The 20,798-nt window shown below is 45.5% G+C and overlaps 5 protein-coding genes across 9 annotated transcripts in view; all 5 read right to left on the reverse strand.

The window, feature by feature from the left end:
• Positions 1-247: 247 nt before the first annotated feature.
• On the reverse strand, positions 248-2,760 carry LOC6587542 (translation initiation factor IF-2, mitochondrial). Its single transcript, XM_002013963.2, has 5 exons — positions 2,614-2,760; positions 2,336-2,465; positions 1,708-2,276; positions 1,233-1,652; positions 248-1,173 (listed from the first exon to the last, which is right to left on the reverse strand). Exons 1-5 carry the CDS (start codon positions 2,758-2,760, stop codon positions 340-342), a joined length of 2,100 nt encoding a protein of 699 aa, XP_002013999.1. The 3' UTR covers positions 248-339.
• A 1,006-nt stretch (positions 2,761-3,766) lies between these two features.
• On the reverse strand, positions 3,767-10,976 carry LOC6587553 (sarcalumenin). 2 transcript variants are annotated; one of them, XM_026984674.1, is made up of 14 exons: positions 10,851-10,975; positions 10,271-10,500; positions 8,541-8,624; positions 8,405-8,479; positions 8,054-8,338; positions 7,946-7,984; positions 7,672-7,749; positions 7,532-7,609; positions 7,398-7,475; positions 6,715-7,334; positions 6,329-6,650; positions 6,080-6,252; positions 5,374-5,829; positions 3,767-5,302 (listed from the first exon to the last, which is right to left on the reverse strand). In XM_026984674.1, the coding sequence occupies exons 2-14, from the start codon at positions 10,329-10,331 to the stop codon at positions 4,865-4,867; spliced, it is 2,787 nt and encodes a 928-aa protein (XP_026840475.1). In that variant the 5' UTR covers positions 10,332-10,500; positions 10,851-10,975; the 3' UTR covers positions 3,767-4,864. The 2 variants fall into 2 exon arrangements, with proteins under 2 accessions (XP_026840475.1, XP_026840474.1); XM_026984673.1 differs by having other exon boundaries at positions 8,054-8,479; positions 10,851-10,976.
• Positions 10,977-12,078: 1,102 nt separating this feature from the next.
• On the reverse strand, positions 12,079-14,850 carry LOC6587201 (endochitinase). Its single transcript, XM_002013965.2, has 7 exons — positions 14,619-14,850; positions 13,727-14,360; positions 13,551-13,674; positions 12,976-13,467; positions 12,702-12,878; positions 12,456-12,632; positions 12,079-12,385 (listed from the first exon to the last, which is right to left on the reverse strand). The coding sequence occupies exons 1-7, from the start codon at positions 14,620-14,622 to the stop codon at positions 12,230-12,232; spliced, it is 1,764 nt and encodes a 587-aa protein (XP_002014001.2). The 5' UTR covers positions 14,623-14,850; the 3' UTR covers positions 12,079-12,229.
• A 348-nt stretch (positions 14,851-15,198) lies between these two features.
• Positions 15,199-16,184, reverse strand: LOC6587523. The gene is made up of 4 exons (XM_002013966.2): positions 16,082-16,184; positions 15,924-16,003; positions 15,515-15,858; positions 15,199-15,456 (listed from the first exon to the last, which is right to left on the reverse strand). Exons 1-4 carry the CDS (start codon positions 16,103-16,105, stop codon positions 15,293-15,295), a joined length of 612 nt encoding a protein of 203 aa, XP_002014002.1. The 5' UTR covers positions 16,106-16,184; the 3' UTR covers positions 15,199-15,292.
• Positions 16,185-17,156: 972 nt separating this feature from the next.
• The window catches only part of LOC6587475, a 29,022-nt gene continuing 25,380 nt past the window's right edge, over positions 17,157-20,798 (reverse strand). For 3 of the 4 annotated variants that reach the window (XM_026984209.1, XM_026984208.1, XM_026984206.1), the window contains one exon: positions 20,370-20,749. In XM_026984209.1, coding sequence (XP_026840010.1) covers positions 20,727-20,749 — 23 coding nt within the window. In that variant the 3' untranslated portion in view covers positions 20,370-20,726. Of the gene's footprint in view, positions 19,205-20,369; positions 20,750-20,798 lie in introns of those variants that run through there. The other variant, XM_026984205.1, reaches the window with a different exon arrangement.

Raw genomic sequence — 20,798 nt, forward strand, 5'->3', positions numbered from 1 at the left:
TAAGCAGCTTCCGTCATAGGCGTTGGTATGAACAGCCAGGGGCACTTCTCTCGCTCTCGCTGTCGCTGTCAGAGTGGCTTATCTCGGCGACAGTTCCGTTGCCGCTGTGTATCGGTATCCTAAGCTCTAAGCATGTGGGTGAAGGGTGGCTGTGGCGGTGCCTCTGGGCGGCCGGCAGCAGCTCTAGTAGTGGCAGCGAGATCAACAGGAAGTCGGATAGTGGGATTTGTTTTATATAAACCGTACATAATAGAAAACTATAGATATAATATGTATATAATAGCGATAACAAGGCAGAGGCAACAATCTAATGATGATTCTCGAAACTGCGCTCATCTACTAGAAACCTGGATCCCAATCCGTTTGCTGGGCCTCCATGTGCGTGGTGTAGCATTGGAGTATGTCGCCGGCCTGCGGCAGCACCTTGGCATCCTTTAAGCGCAGTCCACACTCCACGTCCTTTTTGATCGAATCCACTTCGTTCTTCAGATGACGCATCGACTCCAATTGTCCATCGTAGACAACTTCCCCTTCACGCACCAATCGGAACTTTTGGGCCTTCTTCAGTACGCCCTTGGTGCAGCGACACCCAGCCACGGGCACCTCTTTGCGTCCCTCGTTGATGATGAAACTCTGCAGTACGTTGGCCTCTCCCAGAACTTCCTCCACCTCCACAGGTGGCAGCTTGCTGCTAAGTTGCTCCTTTAGATCGTCAATCAACCGATAGATTATATTGTAGCTTCGCACATTCACATCTTTGGTGGCCTTGTTCTGGGGCGTCTCCACAGCAAAAGCGTAGATAATAGCATCGAATGCTTTGGCAAGCTCTAGGTCCCCCTCTGTTACGTTGCCCACGCCGTAGTGCACAATGTCTAGGCGGCAGATGTCGTTGCTGCTGTAGGTCTCCAGCACATCCAGTATCGCCTCCACAGAGCCATGCACATCTCCCTTGATGATGACACTGACACGCGGCTTGCCTTCGTTCTCGTCCACCTGTTTGACCCGCTGGCCACCGCGCATGCGAAAGCGTCCTGCTAGGCGACGGGCCTCGCGCGCTGCCCGATACGTGGCCTGATGCTCCTCATCCTTTTTTCGTATCTCCTCGCTGCTGGACTCGATCTTCTCCTGCTGAGCCTCGTGCTCGCGATACTTCAACACTGCATGTGCTTTTTTCTGCAAGAATTTTCATGTTTCAAATATGTGTAAAAGTGCAAAAAACTTTTTACAAGTACCTCCGTTTCCACCTCCAGTATAAGATCGCCAGCCAGTGGCAGCTCTCGCCAGCCAAGAATCTCCACTGGGGTACCAGGAGGCGCTTCAGTTAGAGGCTTTCCATTATGGTCGAACAGACCTCGAACCTTGGCATGCGCCAAACCACTCAGCAGCACAGAACCTTTGCGTAGTGTGCCTCGGGACACTATGGCAGTGGAAAGCTTCCCACGTCGGGGGTCTGTTTTTGACTCCACCACAATTCCCTCGACCAGACCCGAGGGATCCGACTTCAGCCCCATGAGAGTAGCTTGTGTGCTGACTGCCTCGGCGAGCAACTGCAAGTTGGTGCCCTTTAGAGCCGAAATGGGTATGACCTGGATATCGCCGCCATGCTCCTCGAGCGCCAGACCCATTTGCGCCAGCTCTCGCTTGCTCTTTTCCTGAAAGGCAAGCGACATTAGGTATCATTAATATGATAGATCCTCACTGACTTACAATATCCGCCTCGGGCTTATCGATCTTGTTGAGGGCCACGATTATGGGCACCTGCGCCTCCTTGGCCAGCTGGATGACTTCGCGTGTCTGCGCCATGACGCCATCCTCGGCGGCCACCACCAGCACTATGATGTCAGTGGCCACAGCACCGCGTGCTCTCATTGCACTGAAAGCTGCGTGGCCCGGAGTGTCGAGAAACGTGACCTGTTCGCCGTTCTCCAGAGTCACAGTAAAGGCACCGATGTGTTGGGTGATGCCACCAGCCTCTCCAGCTGCCACATCTGCACCACGCAACGAGTCCAACAGCGTTGTCTTGCCGTGATCCACATGGCCCATGACAGTGACAACGGGGGGGCGAGGCTGTAGCAGCTCTGGTGGCGCAGGCGGCCTGGGCGTCACATCACGCTCCTTCTGATCGTCTTCGCAGGATGCTTCTGGTGTGGCCACCACGCGGGTCTTGGCTCCCAGCTTTTTAGCTATTTCTTGGATGATTTTGAGATCCGGCAGCTTGGCGGCGGGTTCGATGTTATCAGCGCCTTTTACGTACAACATGGCCTCCTGGACGTCATCTAGGGGAGAGTAAACTCTTTAAAAAGTGACTCAAAAGATGGCTTAAGAGTCCACATACCGACTGGCCTTTGCAGCACCTTGGCCAACTGCGCCACGCTCATGTGCCTCCAGATTTCCGATCCTCCAGACGGCAATCCATTCGCCGGCTGCGCTTTTTTCGGTGAATACTCTATAATTCGCGGGGATTTCTACATAAATTAGTGAGTCTGTCCTCTTACAAAAGTTTATTCTTAAAAGTCGCCATCAACGAATCAATTTTTCATTCATAATTTAATGTTTTTCCTCCACAATTCAAACAGAAATTTATTTTTGTTTTCCAATTACTCTCAAACCTACCTTCTCTTCGGCTGTTTTCCGGCGTTTGAGGCGTGCGGCGTCCACATGAAATAACCGAAACGTTGCCGGTGCCTGTTTCCAATGGCTGAAGGATTGGCTGTAGTGCAGTGCATTTGGTAGTCGATATAAACAGCTTATTCTTAACATTTTCTATGGTTAATTTATTTAATTAATTTATTTCTTCACACTTATTTTTTCACATAACAGGTAAGTGTGACCGTTTTACAATAACAACAGCTGTTTCTTGGACAGTCTTCACTAAGCTGTACGCTGCGCCACCTAGCGTCTTTTTGGTGCAAGCGCCATCTAGCGTTATGAAATTCTGCGTCATACAGCACAGAATGTGTACTTTATTGAATATCATCCCTGACGATTGCGCTACATCGATAATCAATATCATCCCTGAATTTTAAATCGCGCGCGGAAAAGATTTTTTTCAGAATTTACTGACAAAAATCAAAATAAAGGAAAGAGGACCACCCATCCCAAGGACGCGAGCCAGGAGCTTTGGAAGGTGAGGAATCATACAAAAAACACTTCAACTAAATTGGCCTAATGCCCGACATTCGAGATCGTTGCGTCTCGTGGAGATGAAAGGTAAGTGAATGGCTTAATGTCTAATGATTAAAAATAATCAAATTCTGCGATCCACAATAGAAGTTCCAGCCACTACCCTTTCCTTGCGATTGCCCTTGAGGGAGAGACCACTTTTATAGCTCTTGCGTCGTTCTATTCTCTTTGAAGAACCAGGACGAAAAGCCTCGTGAGTGAACGAAACTTCCTAACGAATGTTACAAGTATGAAGATGAATGCTGAGTACTGTACCACCCTCTGTCCGCCAGAGTTAAATCCCTTGTTACACAAATTTAGGGATTTTATTTCGTACCTCTTGTGACATGCTCACACGCACATTTTCGTTATATTTTTCGATTCGTTCGTCGGTTCTTTCTGCACTTCTATTTCCCATGGTTTTATTCTTTTATAATTTTAAAGTATACATCTTTAAGTTGTATATTATCCATCCTAAGGTTTAACAGCATCCAGCTATTATTACAAGTTCTTGTTCTCCGGCCGTCGGGTCGCAAACTCGCAGAACATTGATTGGGAATAAGTAGAAACCCAGACCATTATTGTTTTGTATTGAAAGACATGATTGCTTGGGGTTTTCTGTTGTTTTTATTCACTTGTGTATTTCACCCGCTCTCACAGTTCATTTTACGTAGATTCTCAGTTCGTAAAAATTGTTGTATTGTATTTAATTAAGTATAATCTTCTGTCACCTGCTCTGCAACATTTTCTGTTTATCTCACATATGCTTAGGTCGTTCATGAATAAATAAGTTACATTGTTATTATCGTCTTCACTGTGTTTGCTTTTATTAAAAAAAGTCTTATCAACTACGACATCGTCGGGGAGTATGCTCAAAACCAAAAAACGAAAAACGAAAAACCAAAAATTAAAACATTAACAATATTGCCTGTGTGCTCAAAATCTGAAATCTCAAAAACTCAAAACTCTGCGCTGCGCTGTTGTTCTTTACTACTACTTGGAAAAATTAAGGGAAAAATCTAGGGAAATGGGGAATTATATTCGGATGTTAGCCAATGAGGGAGGGGTGTGTGCGTGGGAAGGTTAGATATCGTCGATGGTTCGTTCGCCTTGCTCTCAGCTAAAATAGTTACTTGTTGATCTACTCACAGGTATATTGTAAAGACTCCCATTTGCTACCTCTCTTCCCTGCTCCAAAACAAGTACAAGTGTTATGTGTGTGTGTGTCTGTTTGCTCTCATTTATGTAATTGGCTTCCCTCTCATACGGCTCTCAGTTCGGTTAAGTGTATTATATGTACTCAAAATAATCAAAAGATCTATTGCAAATCGGTTGTAATTAATAAATTCTCTAAAGGCCAAGCATGGGCTCGTAGCAACCGTTGCTATTTCAAATTGAAAAGTTCTCTCTCTCGTGAGTTCTCTTTTCTGTTTTCTGTCTTACGCTGTTGTTCTCCTACGATCGGGGACGGGGGGACGTTAACAAAGATATATATTCTCTCATATTTGCGGTCCTAAATATGTCCTTTTGCTCTCTCTACTCATGATATACATATTTCTCCCATTCTCCTCTCCTCTCTCACTACCTCTTTCGTAATTCTCAATAGACGGTTACTGGTGCCGATGTCGATGTCACATTCTCTCTATCTCTCTTTAAAACAAACTAAATGGCAGGTTTTCTCCTCCGAGGGAGAAACAACACCTCAACTCGTCTTTTTGGGATCAGCCTGCGTGCCCTTTCCCTGTCCTTCCAACGCCTGCTGCTGCTGCTGCTGTTTCTCGATGTTGGCCAGAGCCGCCTCGGACATCTTCTTGTACTTGCCGGCTAGCTCGGGCAGCTCGTACGAAATGGCCTGGTCCAGCTTGGTGATGGGACAGCCGCGGAAGTAGGTGCACGTTTCCGTCAGTTTCTTGAACTCGTACAGCGGATTCAGGCGGAAGAAGTCACGGTATACCTCCGGATCCGGCAGATCGTAGCGCGAGATGTTGGTCAGCGTGGAAAGACCCTCGTAGATGTGGTAGTTCTGCGGATGATCGATGATGTCGTCCGAGATGCGCTTCTTGTTGCCGAACAGTGTCTTGTGGTTGAAGTAGGTGTTCAGATAGCAGTCCACCATCTTGGCGTGATTACGCACTCGCACCTGCAGAAGAGGAGGATGGATCGTTGACATGAATGTTGACCCACCGTCTTATCGGAATGGCAGAGACTTACAGCAAATCGACGAGCACTGGCAATCTTGTGTTCGATGCGCTTGTCGATGGCCGTTCGTAGGTCACGCAGGAAGGCGCGCTCCTGCGCGAGCAGCAGGCGGGCCGGGGCGCCGTCCTGGTAGGGATGCGTCCACAGCGAGGTGGTGTACATGAGTGGCGGCTGGGCCGACGACATCAGCGGCGAGATGTTCCAAATGAGGGCGCCCTGCACGCGCAGCAGCTCCTCGGGATGGACGGTGTCCGCCTTGTTGAGGATGATGCGCGTCTGGTACTCGCGCCCCTTCAGCTGGTCGAGAATGGCCTCCGTCTCGGGGCCCACATCCAACTTGGCCGGGTCGTAGACCAGAAAGATGATGTCGGCGCGATCGATGAACCACTGGCAGGCATCGTTGAAGGGGAAGACGCGGGAGACCTGCTTGCGCACTTCTAGAATGCCGGGTATCTCGACGATGTTGACCTAAAAATGCAAGATGCAGATGCTTAAATTTAGTAATGCAATTTTTCTACTTCTACACTCATTTATTAATAACGAAATTAATGCAGAATGTGTGCTAAAAGCTATAAATTGTGTCTGGCAGATGGCCAGCCATGACTGCATGCAGATAGCTCCTCGCCAGCAGATTCCCCATCGACAGGGCAGCTGCCCTGCCTAGAGCTGTCTGGGAGACGACAAGTTAATGCGGCTGTCTGTCTTTCTGGGATCTTACCTTCTCGAGCAGCTTGCTCTTCATCTTCAGACCGCGCAGACGCTCCTCCAGGCCCTGGCCGAACTTCTGCAGGCCGGAGAACGTGTAGTCGGCGGCCAGCTGAGTGCCGTCCAGAACCTCCGTCTCATTGCCCCACATCAGGATATTGAAGTAGGCCGGAGAGGGTTCGGCACCTAAGATGTGGATACAAAGGTAATTCGTGTATCATTTGGTTTCTAATTTCATCTGATATTTGACCCGCGAACTTACCAGTTCTCAGCGAATTGGGGGTGTACTCGTTGTCGGTCAAATAGTTAAGGATCGAGGACTTGCCCCCGGACCAGGGACCCATGAACAGCACTAGCGGCTTGGAGAAGATCTCCGGATCGCTGAAGTGACGGTTGCTTAGGTCGCGGTACTTGTACAGCGTCTCCAGGGGCTTGATGGCGTTCTCATAGATGCGCTTGATGTCCTTCAGGATGATCTCGGCCACATTATCGGTGGCCTTCTCGCGAGCGTTGAACTCCTCGTCCAGCAGCAGGAGCTCTGTGATGTGCTGACGGCTGCGGCGGTTCTCAGGGATGGTACCTTCCTGCAATTACAAGATTCTCCGCATGAGTCCACATAGCGGTACTGGACGTAGTCCTAAAACCTACCCAGAGAAGCTCATCTTCAGGTTTTGTGTCATCCTCGTCGTCGTCAGCTTCAGCAGGGGCAACATCCGCCTGTGGCTCATCCTGGGTCTCCTCAGACTCTACTGCATCCTCTTTGGCGGCTTCTGGCTCCTGTGGAGCTGCGGCTTCCTCTTCTGCAGACTCCTCTTCAGCTGGAGCCTGCTCGACGGGCTTTTCTTCCTCCTTCTCCTCTACCAACGGTTCCTTTTCTGCTTCTTGGGCAACTGGCTCTGGCTCTGGTTCCTGCTCTTTCACAGCCTCAACTTCTGGTTCTGGCTCTGGCTCTGGTTCGGCCTCCACCTCGACAGATTCCTCCTTGACGATTTCTTCTTCGATGGGGAATTCCTCGGCAGGACTTGGGGGAGCCTCAATGTCGATGACTGGAGCGGCATCAACCTCACGCTTGCTACGCTTCTTGACCTTTACCTTGTCATCGTCATCATCATCATCGTCGTCGTCGTCAGCCTGGCTATCATCGTCATCGCGTTCGTTCGGCACTCCATCGCCATCGACATCGTTGTCGTGTTCATTCAAGATGCCGTCCCCATCCAGATCGTCGTCCTTGTCGTTGGGCACACCATCACCGTCCAGATCTTCATCCTCTGCAAGTGGAAAAACCAAAAAATTACACTTTCATGGAGGCATAAGGGTTGTTATGTTCCTACCGGTATTCGCTTTGCCATCTCCATCCAAGTCCTCATCCTTTTCGTTCCTCACGCCATCTCCATCGAGATCTTCGTCCTCTGAAAATCAAAAAATGGCTATTAAGGGATTTTATTGCAATGGGATAATATCCTACCATGATTCACTTTGCCATCGCCATCGATGTCCTCATCTTCATCATTCTGAACGCCGTCTCCATCGAGATCTTTGTCCTCTGCAGAACGTTGGGGATATTATAGCTGAGATGTTTCAATATCAATTCAATGAGGAACCTACCGTGGTTGACCGTGCCATCTCCATCCATATCCTCATCCTCGTCATTGGGCACACCATCGCCATCAAAGTCATTATCCTCTGAAAACAACCCAACGGAAAGGATAAATTAGAGACTGATTATGAACTGAGTATCGATATAAGCAAGAGAAGCTCCTGAAAAGCAAAAACCAAATCATTGGATGCCAAAATATCTAGAAATTAAAAAAGCTTTCAATTAATGCGAAACTACTTTGCACAAAGAATAAATTTATTGAGTGTTCAGGGATAGACCTACCGTGATTAGGAGTGCCATCGCCATCAAGATCATCATCCTCTGCAGGATACACATGGAAAGGAAAATCAATCAATAAATATAGCAGGGAAAATAGCAACTAACACTTACCGTGATTTACTGTGCCATCACCGTCAATGTCCTCGTCATCGGCGTTTCGAACGCCATCGCCATCGATGTCCTCGTCCTTGGAGTTGGGCACACCATCGCCATCGATGTCGTCATCATCTTCGTTGGGCACACCGTCGCCATCCATATCATCATCATCCTCGTTCGGTATGCCATCGCCATCAATATCATCATCCTTATCGTTCGGTATACCATCCCCATCGATATCATCGTCCTCGTCATCTGGTATACCATCGCCATCAATATCGTTGGCGCTTCTCGCGTCCTCTGTGGAATCCAATTCGACAGTTTCAATTTCAACAGTTTCTTTCTCATCAACCGCATCTATCCCACCATCATCGTCGTCATCGTCGTCGTCCCTACGGGGCTGATCGGATTGCAGTTCCCCAGAGCCATCTTTGACACCATCTAAAACGATCGCCGGTTGATTCGCAGGCACTCTACGAGTATATTTTACGCGGAAACTCACCTGTTTTCAATTCATTTATGGCTCTTTCAATGTAGGGTCGACATTCAGATTCGCTTGGTCCGACATCGGCGTTGACAAACCCAACTGAAAGTCATCATCGAAAACATTACACGGGTCTGTGACAGGTTAATTTGTAATTTAAGTGGGTCCCACAAGGAAACAGCCCTACGAAAGGCCCTATGCTATGCTATTTTGAGTGAAACAATGGCCGCACTTTCTCAGCTTTTTGTCAGCGCCGCGGCGAGGTCATTCTATCTGTTCAAACTTGACATTATTTATGGTACTATCCACAGACACACGGGCAAATGGACGCACACTTCGAACGAACGCTTCTGGTGGATTTATGAATGTTATTTTTAAAAGATGAGAACTCAAACATTCACGAGTACAATATTTCGCCAGTTTGTGGATGAGAGAATTTTCGGCACAATTTTGTTGGCTGCTCGCCCACTTTGGCCTTACTTCTTCATTTTTGTTTCTTTTGGCCACCTTACTGTCCGGCCTGCAGCTCCCCAGCTTTTGAGGAGGCGTACCATATGTACGGGAATATCAATTTTGATATGAATATGACTAAAGTTTAGCTTTTGCTTATGCTTTTCTTTTCAGTAATGGAAGGTCGTGTCTGCCTAGTGACAGGCTCCTCAGAACGTCGCATTGCTAATTACTTTCGCATTGGCTGGAAATTAGGACAAATGCTCATCGGACATGTCCCAGCGGATGTCGGCATGAGATCAGCTAATGGGTCCACGGAAGTCTCTAGGAATGGGCCATCAATGGCACATCAATCGTAGCCCAATTAATGTGTGACTTGGAAGACTTTTTGAATACGTTTTCAATGGGCAATATTTCTGTCGGCGGATAGTTCTTCAGATGTATTGCAAATACCGCGTGGGAATGAAGATATTCGAGCAATTTCGCATTCATTTCTATCCGCATTGATAGAATTATTTATACAAATTTCGGCCTGCCTGCATATTGTGTTTATGTTGCTGCAATCTATTCCGGCCCAACCCATCCCATGTTATAGAGTATATAGCATTTGCACCATTTCCCCCATTTCTTTTCTGTGGTTTTTTGCAAAAACCTGAGCAAACCAAACAAAATATACAGAGACATTTCTAACACACAAACACACACACCCGGAGAGATATATACTGTATGAGTAGACAGATATGTACGTAGATAGAGAAGACCCGAGCGCACATAAAATAACTTAGAAATTCTAAATTTATAAATATTACAAACGATGACAACGAAGAGCAACCAAGCAGCGATCGTTTGCGTCTTAACGAACAAATCAGTTCTCAAAAAAAAATACAGCTAAATATTAGAATGTATCTGTATCTGTGCTGCTCCTTCAGCTGCTGCCACTAGTGGTTGGCCGGCCAAGTCAAGTGTACACAAGGCTATAGAAAATGTTCGATTGTATTTTCAAAGTGTCGTCCGCTGACGTTTGCAGACCCCAACACACACACACACACACGGACACAACGCACAAACTCAGAGAAATATTTTTAAATATATATACAATATATTTTCATATATACTCGTATTTTTTCACAATTTTCCTTTTTCTTGGCTTTTTGTGATAAAATTGCATAATGCTTGGCTGCGTGGATTTTCTGTCATGGGGAAAAAACTTTAAGTGCTGCTGCTGGGCCTTTGCCCTTCGCCTTACATAAGTGGAAGGGGGCCGGAAGAGGAGAAGGAGGAGGCGGATGAGTACTCACCATGATCGGAGACGGCGAGTAACGTTAGTCCCAGCAGGAACCAAATTGTTAGCCGCCCCATAATAATCTTTGCAACAAATTATCCTCGAGTTTCCAGCGCGGTTACAACTTTAGCCACGTCATAAATTCTCCTTTTTTTCTTCGCAACTTTCCCGTAATTATGAACAATTAGGAAAAATTAGTATTAACACTGCTCGTATTCTGCATGTATATGCGCTCGTTTAAATGCACTAGATGAAAGAGTGAAGAATTCAAAAACCAAAGATTATTTGAGACCGCACCAGAGAACCGATAGATAGTTCTTATATATATTTATGTAGGGGTAGTATGTATGGGATATGTGTCGGAATGGGAATGGTTTTCTGGTTCTGGTTCTGGTGTTCATATATAGCACTTGCTATAGATGTTTAATTAGGGTCGCACAAATTTTGTCACAGTTTTAGAGGTCTGCCAATTTTGCACTTATTCGTATTTCTTTTCTTTAAATATTTCTTTCACTTTTGCAGATCGATTTTTATTATTTATTCAAGAATTTATTGAATTGTTTTATTCGCGCTGCCGTTAGCAAATTTAAACCAACAATCATCGGCTGGGTAATCCTTAGTGTCCCTTTCGACGATTGTTAGCCAAATAATTTTGCTTATTTCTGGCCGTTGTCGTGGTCGAAGTCGTCGTATTCGTCGTCTGTGCACGTCGTGTGCGTGTCGTTTTTTGAACGGGCCGCCTCGAATTTGGGACCCAACACACATCTATTTTCTGTTTTCTGTTCCCCAACACAAATTCTGAAAGGAGGAAATTTCGGTGTGCCTGCCTGCCGTACACGAGTATACGAGACGATCTCTCCCGGTCCAAAACCAATTCGTAACTCAACATGCATATACCATGAATTTACCTTGTGACCGCGAAAATTATTCGATTTTGATATTTTTGTAGCACGAATTTTTGTCAAAAGCACACATAGTGAGTGCGCGAGTGAGTTTTTCTCTGGTCTCTGATCTCTTTTCATTTTTCTATTTTCTTTCATCATCACGCCGGGTGGCGCTCTCTTTTCGATGGCTGTTCGGTTCGGATATGTTCTGCCCGGTGATATTTTTCGGGTCTTATGATAAACCCAAGACGGATTAAGTGCCTAAATAAAGGAAAAGGAATGAATCTATGCGGTCTAGAATCAAAGGAGTGCTTTTCCATCTAGAAGTTTGATTTGAAAAAGGTTTTTACTTGCTCAGTTGATCGCTTTTGGAGGAATGTTTAATTATAGACAATGCGGTGCTCATTTCGCATTCGACTATTACTCAGAGCAACTAAATTTGAGCTAAATGTTATCCGCATAGGAGGCAGCTTGAACAGCATTTTGGGGCAGAGCCAGAGCTCTGGGCGATTTGTTTCGTGTCAAAAATGTTTAAAATCCACTCTCTCTCTCTCGCTCTGTATGATCTCTATGCATGACTGCTGCATGAATTGAGATTATAGAAATCAAATGTTAAGGATCAAAATTGAACATTTCGTGTAGCATTATTTATCATCGCTCGTTGGTATGGTTGATTGCCCGAACAGCTGCTCGCTGTGTGTGTTGTCCAAGGCTGAGATGATGACGAGTCGGTAAAAATGCAGCATGTCCCAAGTCATTGCGTTTATTGGCGTAATTAGGAATGGCAAATTCTCGTACAAATTATGGCATTACGTATGCGTACCCCTTTATTTAACGTCAGATTATGCAAGTTCCCAAGGCTTTGCTTTGTTTTGCTTTGCCAATTTATCCCACAAAATGATGATCACACTTTTATTGATTCGAAACTCATATACTCGTATATTTTTATGGGTTTCGTCTCGTGCAGTAATCTCTTTGACGCACTTTATAACCCTAGGAAGATATTAAATTAAAATACTCTTACAGCTAGTCCTATTCCTATCTTATGCTAGAGTTGTTTGCAATAATTTAGAATATGCTTTAGTAAGTGCTTAGTGGGCCTCGTTGCCCCGCTTTTTCTGCTTGATTCGGGTGCAATAATACCGATCGCTGTTCTCGATCCAATCGCAGACATTCAGGACCGTGTGGAATGCCGTCCCCTCCTTGCACTCGAACTCCACGGGCTTGCCATGGACACAGCGGAAATACTAAAGCAAAAAATAGAGAGAACATTATTCGATTTGTATCTCTGGCATATTCTACAGTTTAAACTTTTACCTTTCGGCAGTTTGGATGCGGCACAAAATCGCGATTGGTGCAATCGATTTCGCTGGGATCGAACTGCGGCTCCCCTGGCTTCTGTTCGGGATCGACAACTATTTCGGGCTCCTCCGTAAACTTCTCCGGAGCAGACGTTGTTGTGGTTGTGGTTGTCTTCTTGGGTTTCTTCGGTTTCTGTTGGAATTTGGAGTGTGGACAATTTCATTAGAGATTCTGCCTCTGCTGGCACTCCCAATTATTCACCTTTGTGGTTGTCTTCTGGGTGGTGCTGGTCAGGGCTGACGCCGGCGCTGACGTTGTGCTGAGTGGGCCTGAAGTTGGTTTTGGCTTCGGTTTCGGTTTCCGCGTCGTCGTCTCACTCTGCAGCACCGGGCCCTCGTCCGGATTGGGCGAAGTGGCGGGCGGCTTCGCCCACTCTGGCTGCAAATGCAATAAAGCAGAAAAAAATGGAAAACGAAAAATGAAAAATTTCATTTGCGTTCACACGCCATTTGGCAGTGGGACCGCCGTGGCTTACCCGTGGCGTCGTCTCCCGTGTTGGCTCCGGCACTCGATAGCCCCTCATGTTGTCGTAGAGTATTTGCATGAGCCCGTTCTTGCGGCCGCAGAGTCCGTGGAAGTCGTCCATGTCGATGGCCCAGGTCATGGCGCCCGCATAGCCCCGCTGCTTGATAAAGTCCATTTTGATCTGCACCGAGGCCTCGTTCTCGTAACCCACCCACTGGGTGTCCTTGTAGGTGAAGGGCACCATGCCGGCCTCATCCCACTCCACGGTCCAGCCCTTCGACTTGTCCATCACCTCCGTGCATATCTCGTAGTACGCCAGGAAGCCACTGGCATTTGTGTAGGGACCTGGCGCCCCGCCACCCGCCTCCTTGTTGATGTACGTCCCCATGTTGTAGTTCTTGTTGGAGTTGCTCAGCGTGAAGGTGCGTCCGTAGAACGGAATGCCGACCACCAGCTTGTTCGCCGGGCAGCCCATCTCCTCCCACAGCGCGAGGCCGTCATTCTTAAATGGCGATGCTAATTAGTTTGGCACGGGGAATGGCAGTGGAACGATGGCAATCGCAGAGCAATCGCACTGGCACTCACCACATTGAGGCGCTCGTAGGCGTACTGGTCATGCTTGCGCTTGTAGAGCGGACTGTGTGTATCGGCGAAGCCGGCCCAGTTTCCGCGCAGGTCATAGGTCATGGCATGAATGGCATCCAACAATCTGCAAGGACCCAGGGTTAACTCTTTGCTAAAATCAAGTACTCCAAACTTACTCGCAGAGCTCCGGAACGTGGTAGCCCTCCTGCAGCCTGAACTTGGCCACCGGCACTGCCATGGTGATCTCCCAGCCGCGTCCCTCCCGATCGAAGGCGCGTCGCAGCTCCTGGACAAAGTACAGGAACTTGTCCTTGTCCCCGAAGGTGCCGCCCCGATCGGTGGCCCCCGGGTACTCCCAGTCCAAGTCGAAGCCATCAAAGTTGTACTGCCTCATGAACTGGATCACGCTGCGGATGAAGCTCTGGCGACGCTCCCGGACGGCCACCATTTGCGAGTATTTCGAGCCACCCTCGGCCCAGCCGCCGACGGCTATCTGCAGCTTCAGCTTGGGATGGGTCTTCTTCAGCTGCGTGAACTTGCTGAAACCCTCCTGGTCCACATCCAAGTCGGGATCGATCACCAGCACATCCCAGCTCTTCTCCTCCACGCCTATGAAGGAGTAGATGAGATGCGTACAGAGATCGGCGGGCACATCCTCCAGGCCGTAGCGTCCGATGCCCGGACGGTACACAGCCCAGTTGCTGAAGTAGCAGACAATGCGAGCCGGCTGATCGCTGGCCAGGATCACACAAGGCCAGCCACATAGCACGCCCAGCAGCAGCAGCAGCGGCAACATTCCGTGATGATGCACTAGGCGAGGGGTTAGAACAAAGAACTCGGATTGAATTTACTACGAAATCGATAAAGATCCCTCAGAGCCGCAGTTACGACTCGTTTTTCGAGATCAACGCGACTTGCATATATAATTCTGGGCATGTCGACAGTCGTCGTTCCCTGTTTTGTGTTGTTTCGGTTTATGGTGGTACTAAGGCTGTGTGTCCATAATGCTACCGCCACTCAAGTTCGTTCACCGATCGATGCCCACTCTGTATGCAGGGACAGGCTTACCCATTTCTTAATGCTCCAACACGATGCTCTGGCGACGATGGTATGGGAACAACTGGACGGGACTGGACTGGAGCCAACGATTGTGCGTTGTGCGTTCCTCTTGCGACGCTCGTTTGGCGTCAAATGACAGTCAAACTCTCGCCCGGCTTAGCTTTTATAGTGGGAGGCGATCGCGACTCGAGGCTGGCGTCCGGTTCTTTGTTCCTGCGTAAGGTGCGTGAGAGGCGCGACTCTCGTCTCGGACGATCTCGATGACAACGAGAGTGGGTTAGAGGAAAGAACGAATGACACTGGCAATCTGAACGCTTTTGTGCTGTGCTGTGCTCATTTCAAGATCGGGTTAACTTGTTTGTTTTCGTTTCGTCTGACGACTTTCTTTCCGATTGTTTTGCATTCGCATTTTATTTTACTGCCAGCTCTTAAGACTCCACTCCCCCCCACCCAAGCGTGCGGTTATTTATGTTCTAGAATTACCATATTTCTGGAATGGACTGGGACTGGACTGGAATGGACTGAAACGATCCCTGTAAGGGGCCTGGCATGCAAGAGTGCATCAGGTTAATGGTAATGGATAGATGGCTTGTGGTTAAGGCAGCAGCTTTAATACCAGGCAATATGTAGATAAAGCAGAATGAGGTCTTAGGTCTAGGTACGAGTATACATATGCACAATAGCTAGCCAATGCGTATGTCAATGGCCAAGGTGCTGTCTTCTGTGCTGCTGCTCAAGGGAGGCGCTACAGTGGTTGTCGTTGTGGATGTTACCGTCGCAGCTTTTGGGGGAGCTACGCTGCTGGTGCGTGTCTGACTGGCACCTGGCCGGAAGTCACCATTATTGTCTGAAACGTAGTGAATGCTTTAGATAACAGTTTACAGCATCTAAGGGGTATGCCTTACCCTTAAAGGGCTCCAGTTCGGCCTTAAAGGGACGCTGCTGAATGTCGTGTCCGGGCGGACCAAAGCCTGGGAACGGCCCAAAGCCGTTCGGATACGGATCGAAGCTTTGCGGTGGTCCATGGTAATGGTCCGGACCAAAGCGCTCGTGGCTACCGTGGTGGCAGCTCGGTCCGGGGAAATGGTGATCCCAGTGTCGCTTGTGGTGATGGTGTCTGTGGCTACTGCTATCTCCGTGGTGTCGCCGATGTCGCTTGTGCTGGACATGGCTCAGGGCAGGCGCCACTTCTTGCTGCCAGGCCACGGCTGCCGATTCCTCGGCCAATAAATCTTGACTGGTGAAGGCACTAAAATGGGAACAGAGATGATGGCGACTGCAATGGAAACGCGACTAACGGTTACTGATACTGACGCATTCTCAATTGCTGGAAACGGTGCTGGGGCGGCCTGGAGCAGCATCTGCTTCTGGCTTATCACGGCCAGCAGCGCCAACTGTGTGAAATATGGAATTGGGATGGTGTTGGAAATTTACGGCACGCCAAGGGATAAACCCTTTATATATGTACTTACACAGGCGGCGACGGGGGCTAACATAATCCGTGGGAACCCTTGAATCTCGTATGTACCTCGAACCTCCTCACTCTTTAGACGCGCAGAGTCGACTAAAGCTGTCTTGCTTTAGTCTCACTTTGCTCCGCACAAATAATGTCGAGACAATGTCGCATATCGGGGTTTTTTCTGTCTTTATTTTGTATATGTACGAACGTATGTATTTGCTCCCTTACTCACTCAGATTTTGAGTTGTTTTTATGCGCATCATCAGCGTCCGACGCCATAAACCTGATTGGTTAATGATAATTCAGGTTTCCTCATATCTATACACATGTTTAAATACAGCCACATATAGTCTTCGGGCGTATTGTAATTAGCTTGAATGCAATGGGCCTGTCGCTGACCCTGCTTCTGCCCTGCCGCAAAACGCACTTTAATTGCCAATTGCCAGCTAATGTGACAAGTCTTTGTTAATTTTGCGGTCGAACATTCAACTGAATCACCATTTGACAGTGCTGAGAGAAGAGAGTGTGAAAATGGTGCAGATTAACGACTTGGCATACTCGTAGATGAATATGTATGTACATATATTAATTGGGCGATCCCAGATCACTCTCGATGTGGGCGAGCTGCGAGTCACGATTATGTTAATCGGATATTGAAATTTGACCGCTTTTAGAAAGCTATCGAATGCTCTACATTTGACCCGATACACCCACCACACGCCACACGCTTTCTGGGAAACGAATCCAATCCAAGTACTGGATGTCGCGTACTCTTTCGGCTGTCAGCAGCCAGCGGCCGGCGCGGCTCATTGTGATTCATGGCAGCACTTGGAGGCTAGGCTCCACCCCTTAACATTGATCTTGAATAATGCCGGCAATTGAGGCGGTTCCTCTTCCGTGAAACCTTCGAGCTGTAACCGGACAATAACCAGACCCCTTGGGTAATTTGAATTTTCAACTATAATCTTTATTGATAACATTTCTCGTTCGTTCGCAGTTTATCGTCTTCAACTCTTATCATATTATGACGTACAGTTTGTATATGTATTTGTATATTTATTTATATGTATAGTATGTATATAGATGTATGTATATATAGTATGTATAGTATTGTATGTATATGCAATAAATATTTGTTGTGTTTGTGGTACGAGTATCTAGGGAGTATGCGTGCGTTCTATGCTTAGTGCAATTGCAATTTCAATTGTAACCTCGATAAGCCTGACAATCTACATATATGATTGGACTCTGCCTAAATGTGTGTGTTCCGTGTGGGTGTGCACGAACTTAGGAGAATAACTTGAGAGCAAATAATTTACATATGTATACACATTCCATATAGCACCGCGAAATGTACAAACAACTTGCTGAATCTTGGGGGAACTTAGAATTAAAGATAAAATAACCTTAAACCATACGTAGCGTAGCAATTAGATAAAACATAATCATCGCGATAACAACTAAAAGCTAACAACTTAAAATATATTTTTGTACAATTTTTGCGTGGATTGGATACATAAGTTTACAATATATTGAATTTATATTCATCTCTCTATATATTAACAATTTATCGTTGTTGTTCTTGTGGGCTAGGACGATACGATATAAATGATTACTCATGCATATATGTATGTATGTACTCGTATATGTATGTATGTATAATTGCGAATAGCTAATGCGACTTTCAATAACTTTTAAAGTTATATAGACATTAAATTCAACCAGCGATTGCGTACGAGTATAATTATTAAACATATCCATATCTGTAGCTGTATCCATATCTGTATCCATTGACTTGCATTTGTTTAAAAACATCCATCCAGCCATCAGCATGATCAATGCGTGACCTCTCTTCCCCTCCGAGCTCTTCTCTTTTCACTTTAATTGCCTGGCTAATTGACCTACATTTAAATAATTATGTGTACGTGTGTATTTTTATAGCATTATGCCTGTTTAAATATGTATCTTTCATTTAATATTAATATATGCATGTCGTAGTTCAGCGTTGCTTTTTCATTTATCATTTTCTCGTTTAAATACAATTTAATTATATTTGCCGTCCCTTCATTTATTCATGTGTAAATATTATTCCATTATTAATATTTGCGATAGGTACATTTTGGAAAATTTTTTGCAAAGGTCTGAAGTGCTTTGAGTGCGCTGTGCGTTCCCCTTCCCCTCTCTCTCTCTCTCTCTGTCTCTCTCCATAGGAATGATGCTGAGTGAGTTGTGATGTGGAGACTCTATTGTAACTATGCTGCCCCATGCTGTTGCTGATCTTAAAAACTTGGATTGTATCAAATGCATTTAATATTGGCTCCAAAAATTGTTCAATTGTTGTTACTGGTTGGTTGTTGGTTGTTTTGGTTGTTTGTTTGCGCTACCCTTGAAAAGTCCGTTACAAAAGTCTTTAAAGTTATTGTTTTTAGTTGCCATGAATAAGTTTTGACCATCTGCCCATCACCTCTAACCTTTCTAGTCTGTAAGGCTGCACAGGAACGTGTTTGATTCGACTCATCCATTGCTGATACAGCTTATGTAAACCCCTACAAACATACGCAGACATAGCAGATACTTCTACGAGTATATAGACCCTTTTTCTACAGTTCAAGAACGACCGATAATTGTGTGTAATTGATATCGTTTGAATGACTTGCAACACGCTTACATTGATATGTTGAATCTTTGATTTCCATATTGTATATGTTGTATATATATATCTGTATCTGTATCTATATATCATAATATGCATTAACAATCAATCGCTTACTGACTCTCACAAAAATTCGTTAATTTCCCCCCGGCTCTACTGACTTCGATTTGTAATAGAATAGTCTCCGATATTCAACAGATATTCCCATATATAACTCAGTCACATTAAGAATTGATACGATTTTCAGTTAAAATTTTTAGCAAATTTCCTAGTTTGATTCTGAAGATAAATGCAGCGCATATTGTGCTTGATTATTATACGAGTATTCGCTAATCGGAGTTAGTTATTTAGTTGATTTCGTTTAGCTGTAGAAGTTATCCCGTTGCTGGTACAGCGGCAGTGATTCGGTCGGTGAATCCGATCCTCGCTCCTCGTCCTCGCTGCCCTGGCTCGATCTGTTGGCCGCCTTTGACATGGCTTTCTCTGTGGGTTGACAAGAAATAAAAGAGTTAGTTCCACTTCGTTCCAGGCTCCCATTTCCGTTCCCGTTCATAGGCAAAACACCTTCTTCCCAAGCGTGCTGTAAAAGTTTTCGAGTATAAAAAAAGTACACCGATAACCAGTTCTATCCAGTATCGTATCTGTGTCTGTTGGCTTTGGTTGTGTAGGTTTTATTTTGTAAAAGGTTGTGTGTCTGTTGTGTTGTGTATCTGTTCTGCCGCTGCTCCTTGTGCATCGGGTATATACTTACTCATATGGGCAGCGATTTAGCGCCTTCTTGACTCTTTTCGACAACTTTAAACGCATTTTAGGCAGTGCAGCAATTTTGTTTAGAAACTAAGCAATTGGCTTGAAAATTTGAGTTAAAAAACTATCGCAAACATCTATGGTAACATATCTCCTTGATTTTAAAATCCCTAATTAATTTCAACATTTTGATGTACCAATATTATTGATCCTTATATTAAGCTGAATTATTTTCCTACAATCGAATTTTCGCTTCAGATATTAATTAGATTAAAAGATTTCTTCAAATGATTTTGATTTCTTTATATTTTTTACCCTAAAAAAGTTGTTCTTAAATTTCAAATAGTTTTATTTTTTAATCTACATATATCTCCCTATATCCCTAAATTCCAATCGACTTGCTTTTCGGTGCGGACTCTCTATAGAGTGTTTCTAGTGTTTTTGAGTGTTTGGTTAGTTTTTCTTTGCCTTTGTGTGGTGTTTTTTGTGCCTTTTCTGGTTAGATTGGGTGTTGGGGTGCAATTTGAATATATAAGTAGATTATATAGTTATAGATAGGTATCGTTATGGCGTGCAGGCTGATCAGTTAGGCCAATGTGGTTTCTAACAAACTAGGCAGAGTTTTTTAGGCGTGATTATGGTATGGCATGGCATGGAAGCTACGTACAGGACACTCGTCTCCAATAGTAGTGGACGAGTACTACATTTATGAATATTATATATATGTAGGGTAGGTATGTTTTATCGAAACGTGTACAAACCTTGACTTACGGATTCAAATCGTATTTTTCTGTTGTTGTTCTTGTGCTTGTTGTAGTTGTTGTTGTTGTTGTACTTGTTCTTGTTGCTATTGCGTTGCTGTTTATTCTTGTTGTCGGTTTTTAGTATTTTTGTTGTTTGTGAATTTTTGCGTTTTGTTTGAAGTGAGTTTGAGTTTACTTTTGAGTGAGTTTTGCATGCTGTAAATCTCAACTGCTGGTGTGTTCTTGTTGCTGTTGCTGTTGCTGTTGTTGTTGCTGTTACTGTTGTTATGGCAGTTACTGTATACTTAAGTGTACCGTTCTATGTATGCATAGTATAGTATAGGTATTTGCTGTTTTGATAGCGCGAACCGGGTGAATATACGAGTGTCGTGATGAGAACGAAACGCTCCTCACAATCACAATGTATGTAAATGCATTCGAGTACGGGTACGAGTACAAATAATAAACACAAAATGTGAACAGAAACAACACGACTGGTCTACTGGGGCAATTAATTAGTTGTGACTAGTGGGATTGCCTAGAAGAATGCAAAACAAATAAAACAAATTATAAAAAATGCAAATAAA

Source organism: Drosophila persimilis, unplaced genomic scaffold, assembly GCF_003286085.1.
Source record: "Drosophila persimilis strain 14011-0111.01,24,50 unplaced genomic scaffold, DperRS2 tig00000000-arrow-pilon, whole genome shotgun sequence".
Lineage (NCBI taxonomy): Eukaryota > Metazoa > Arthropoda > Insecta > Diptera > Drosophilidae > Drosophila > Drosophila persimilis.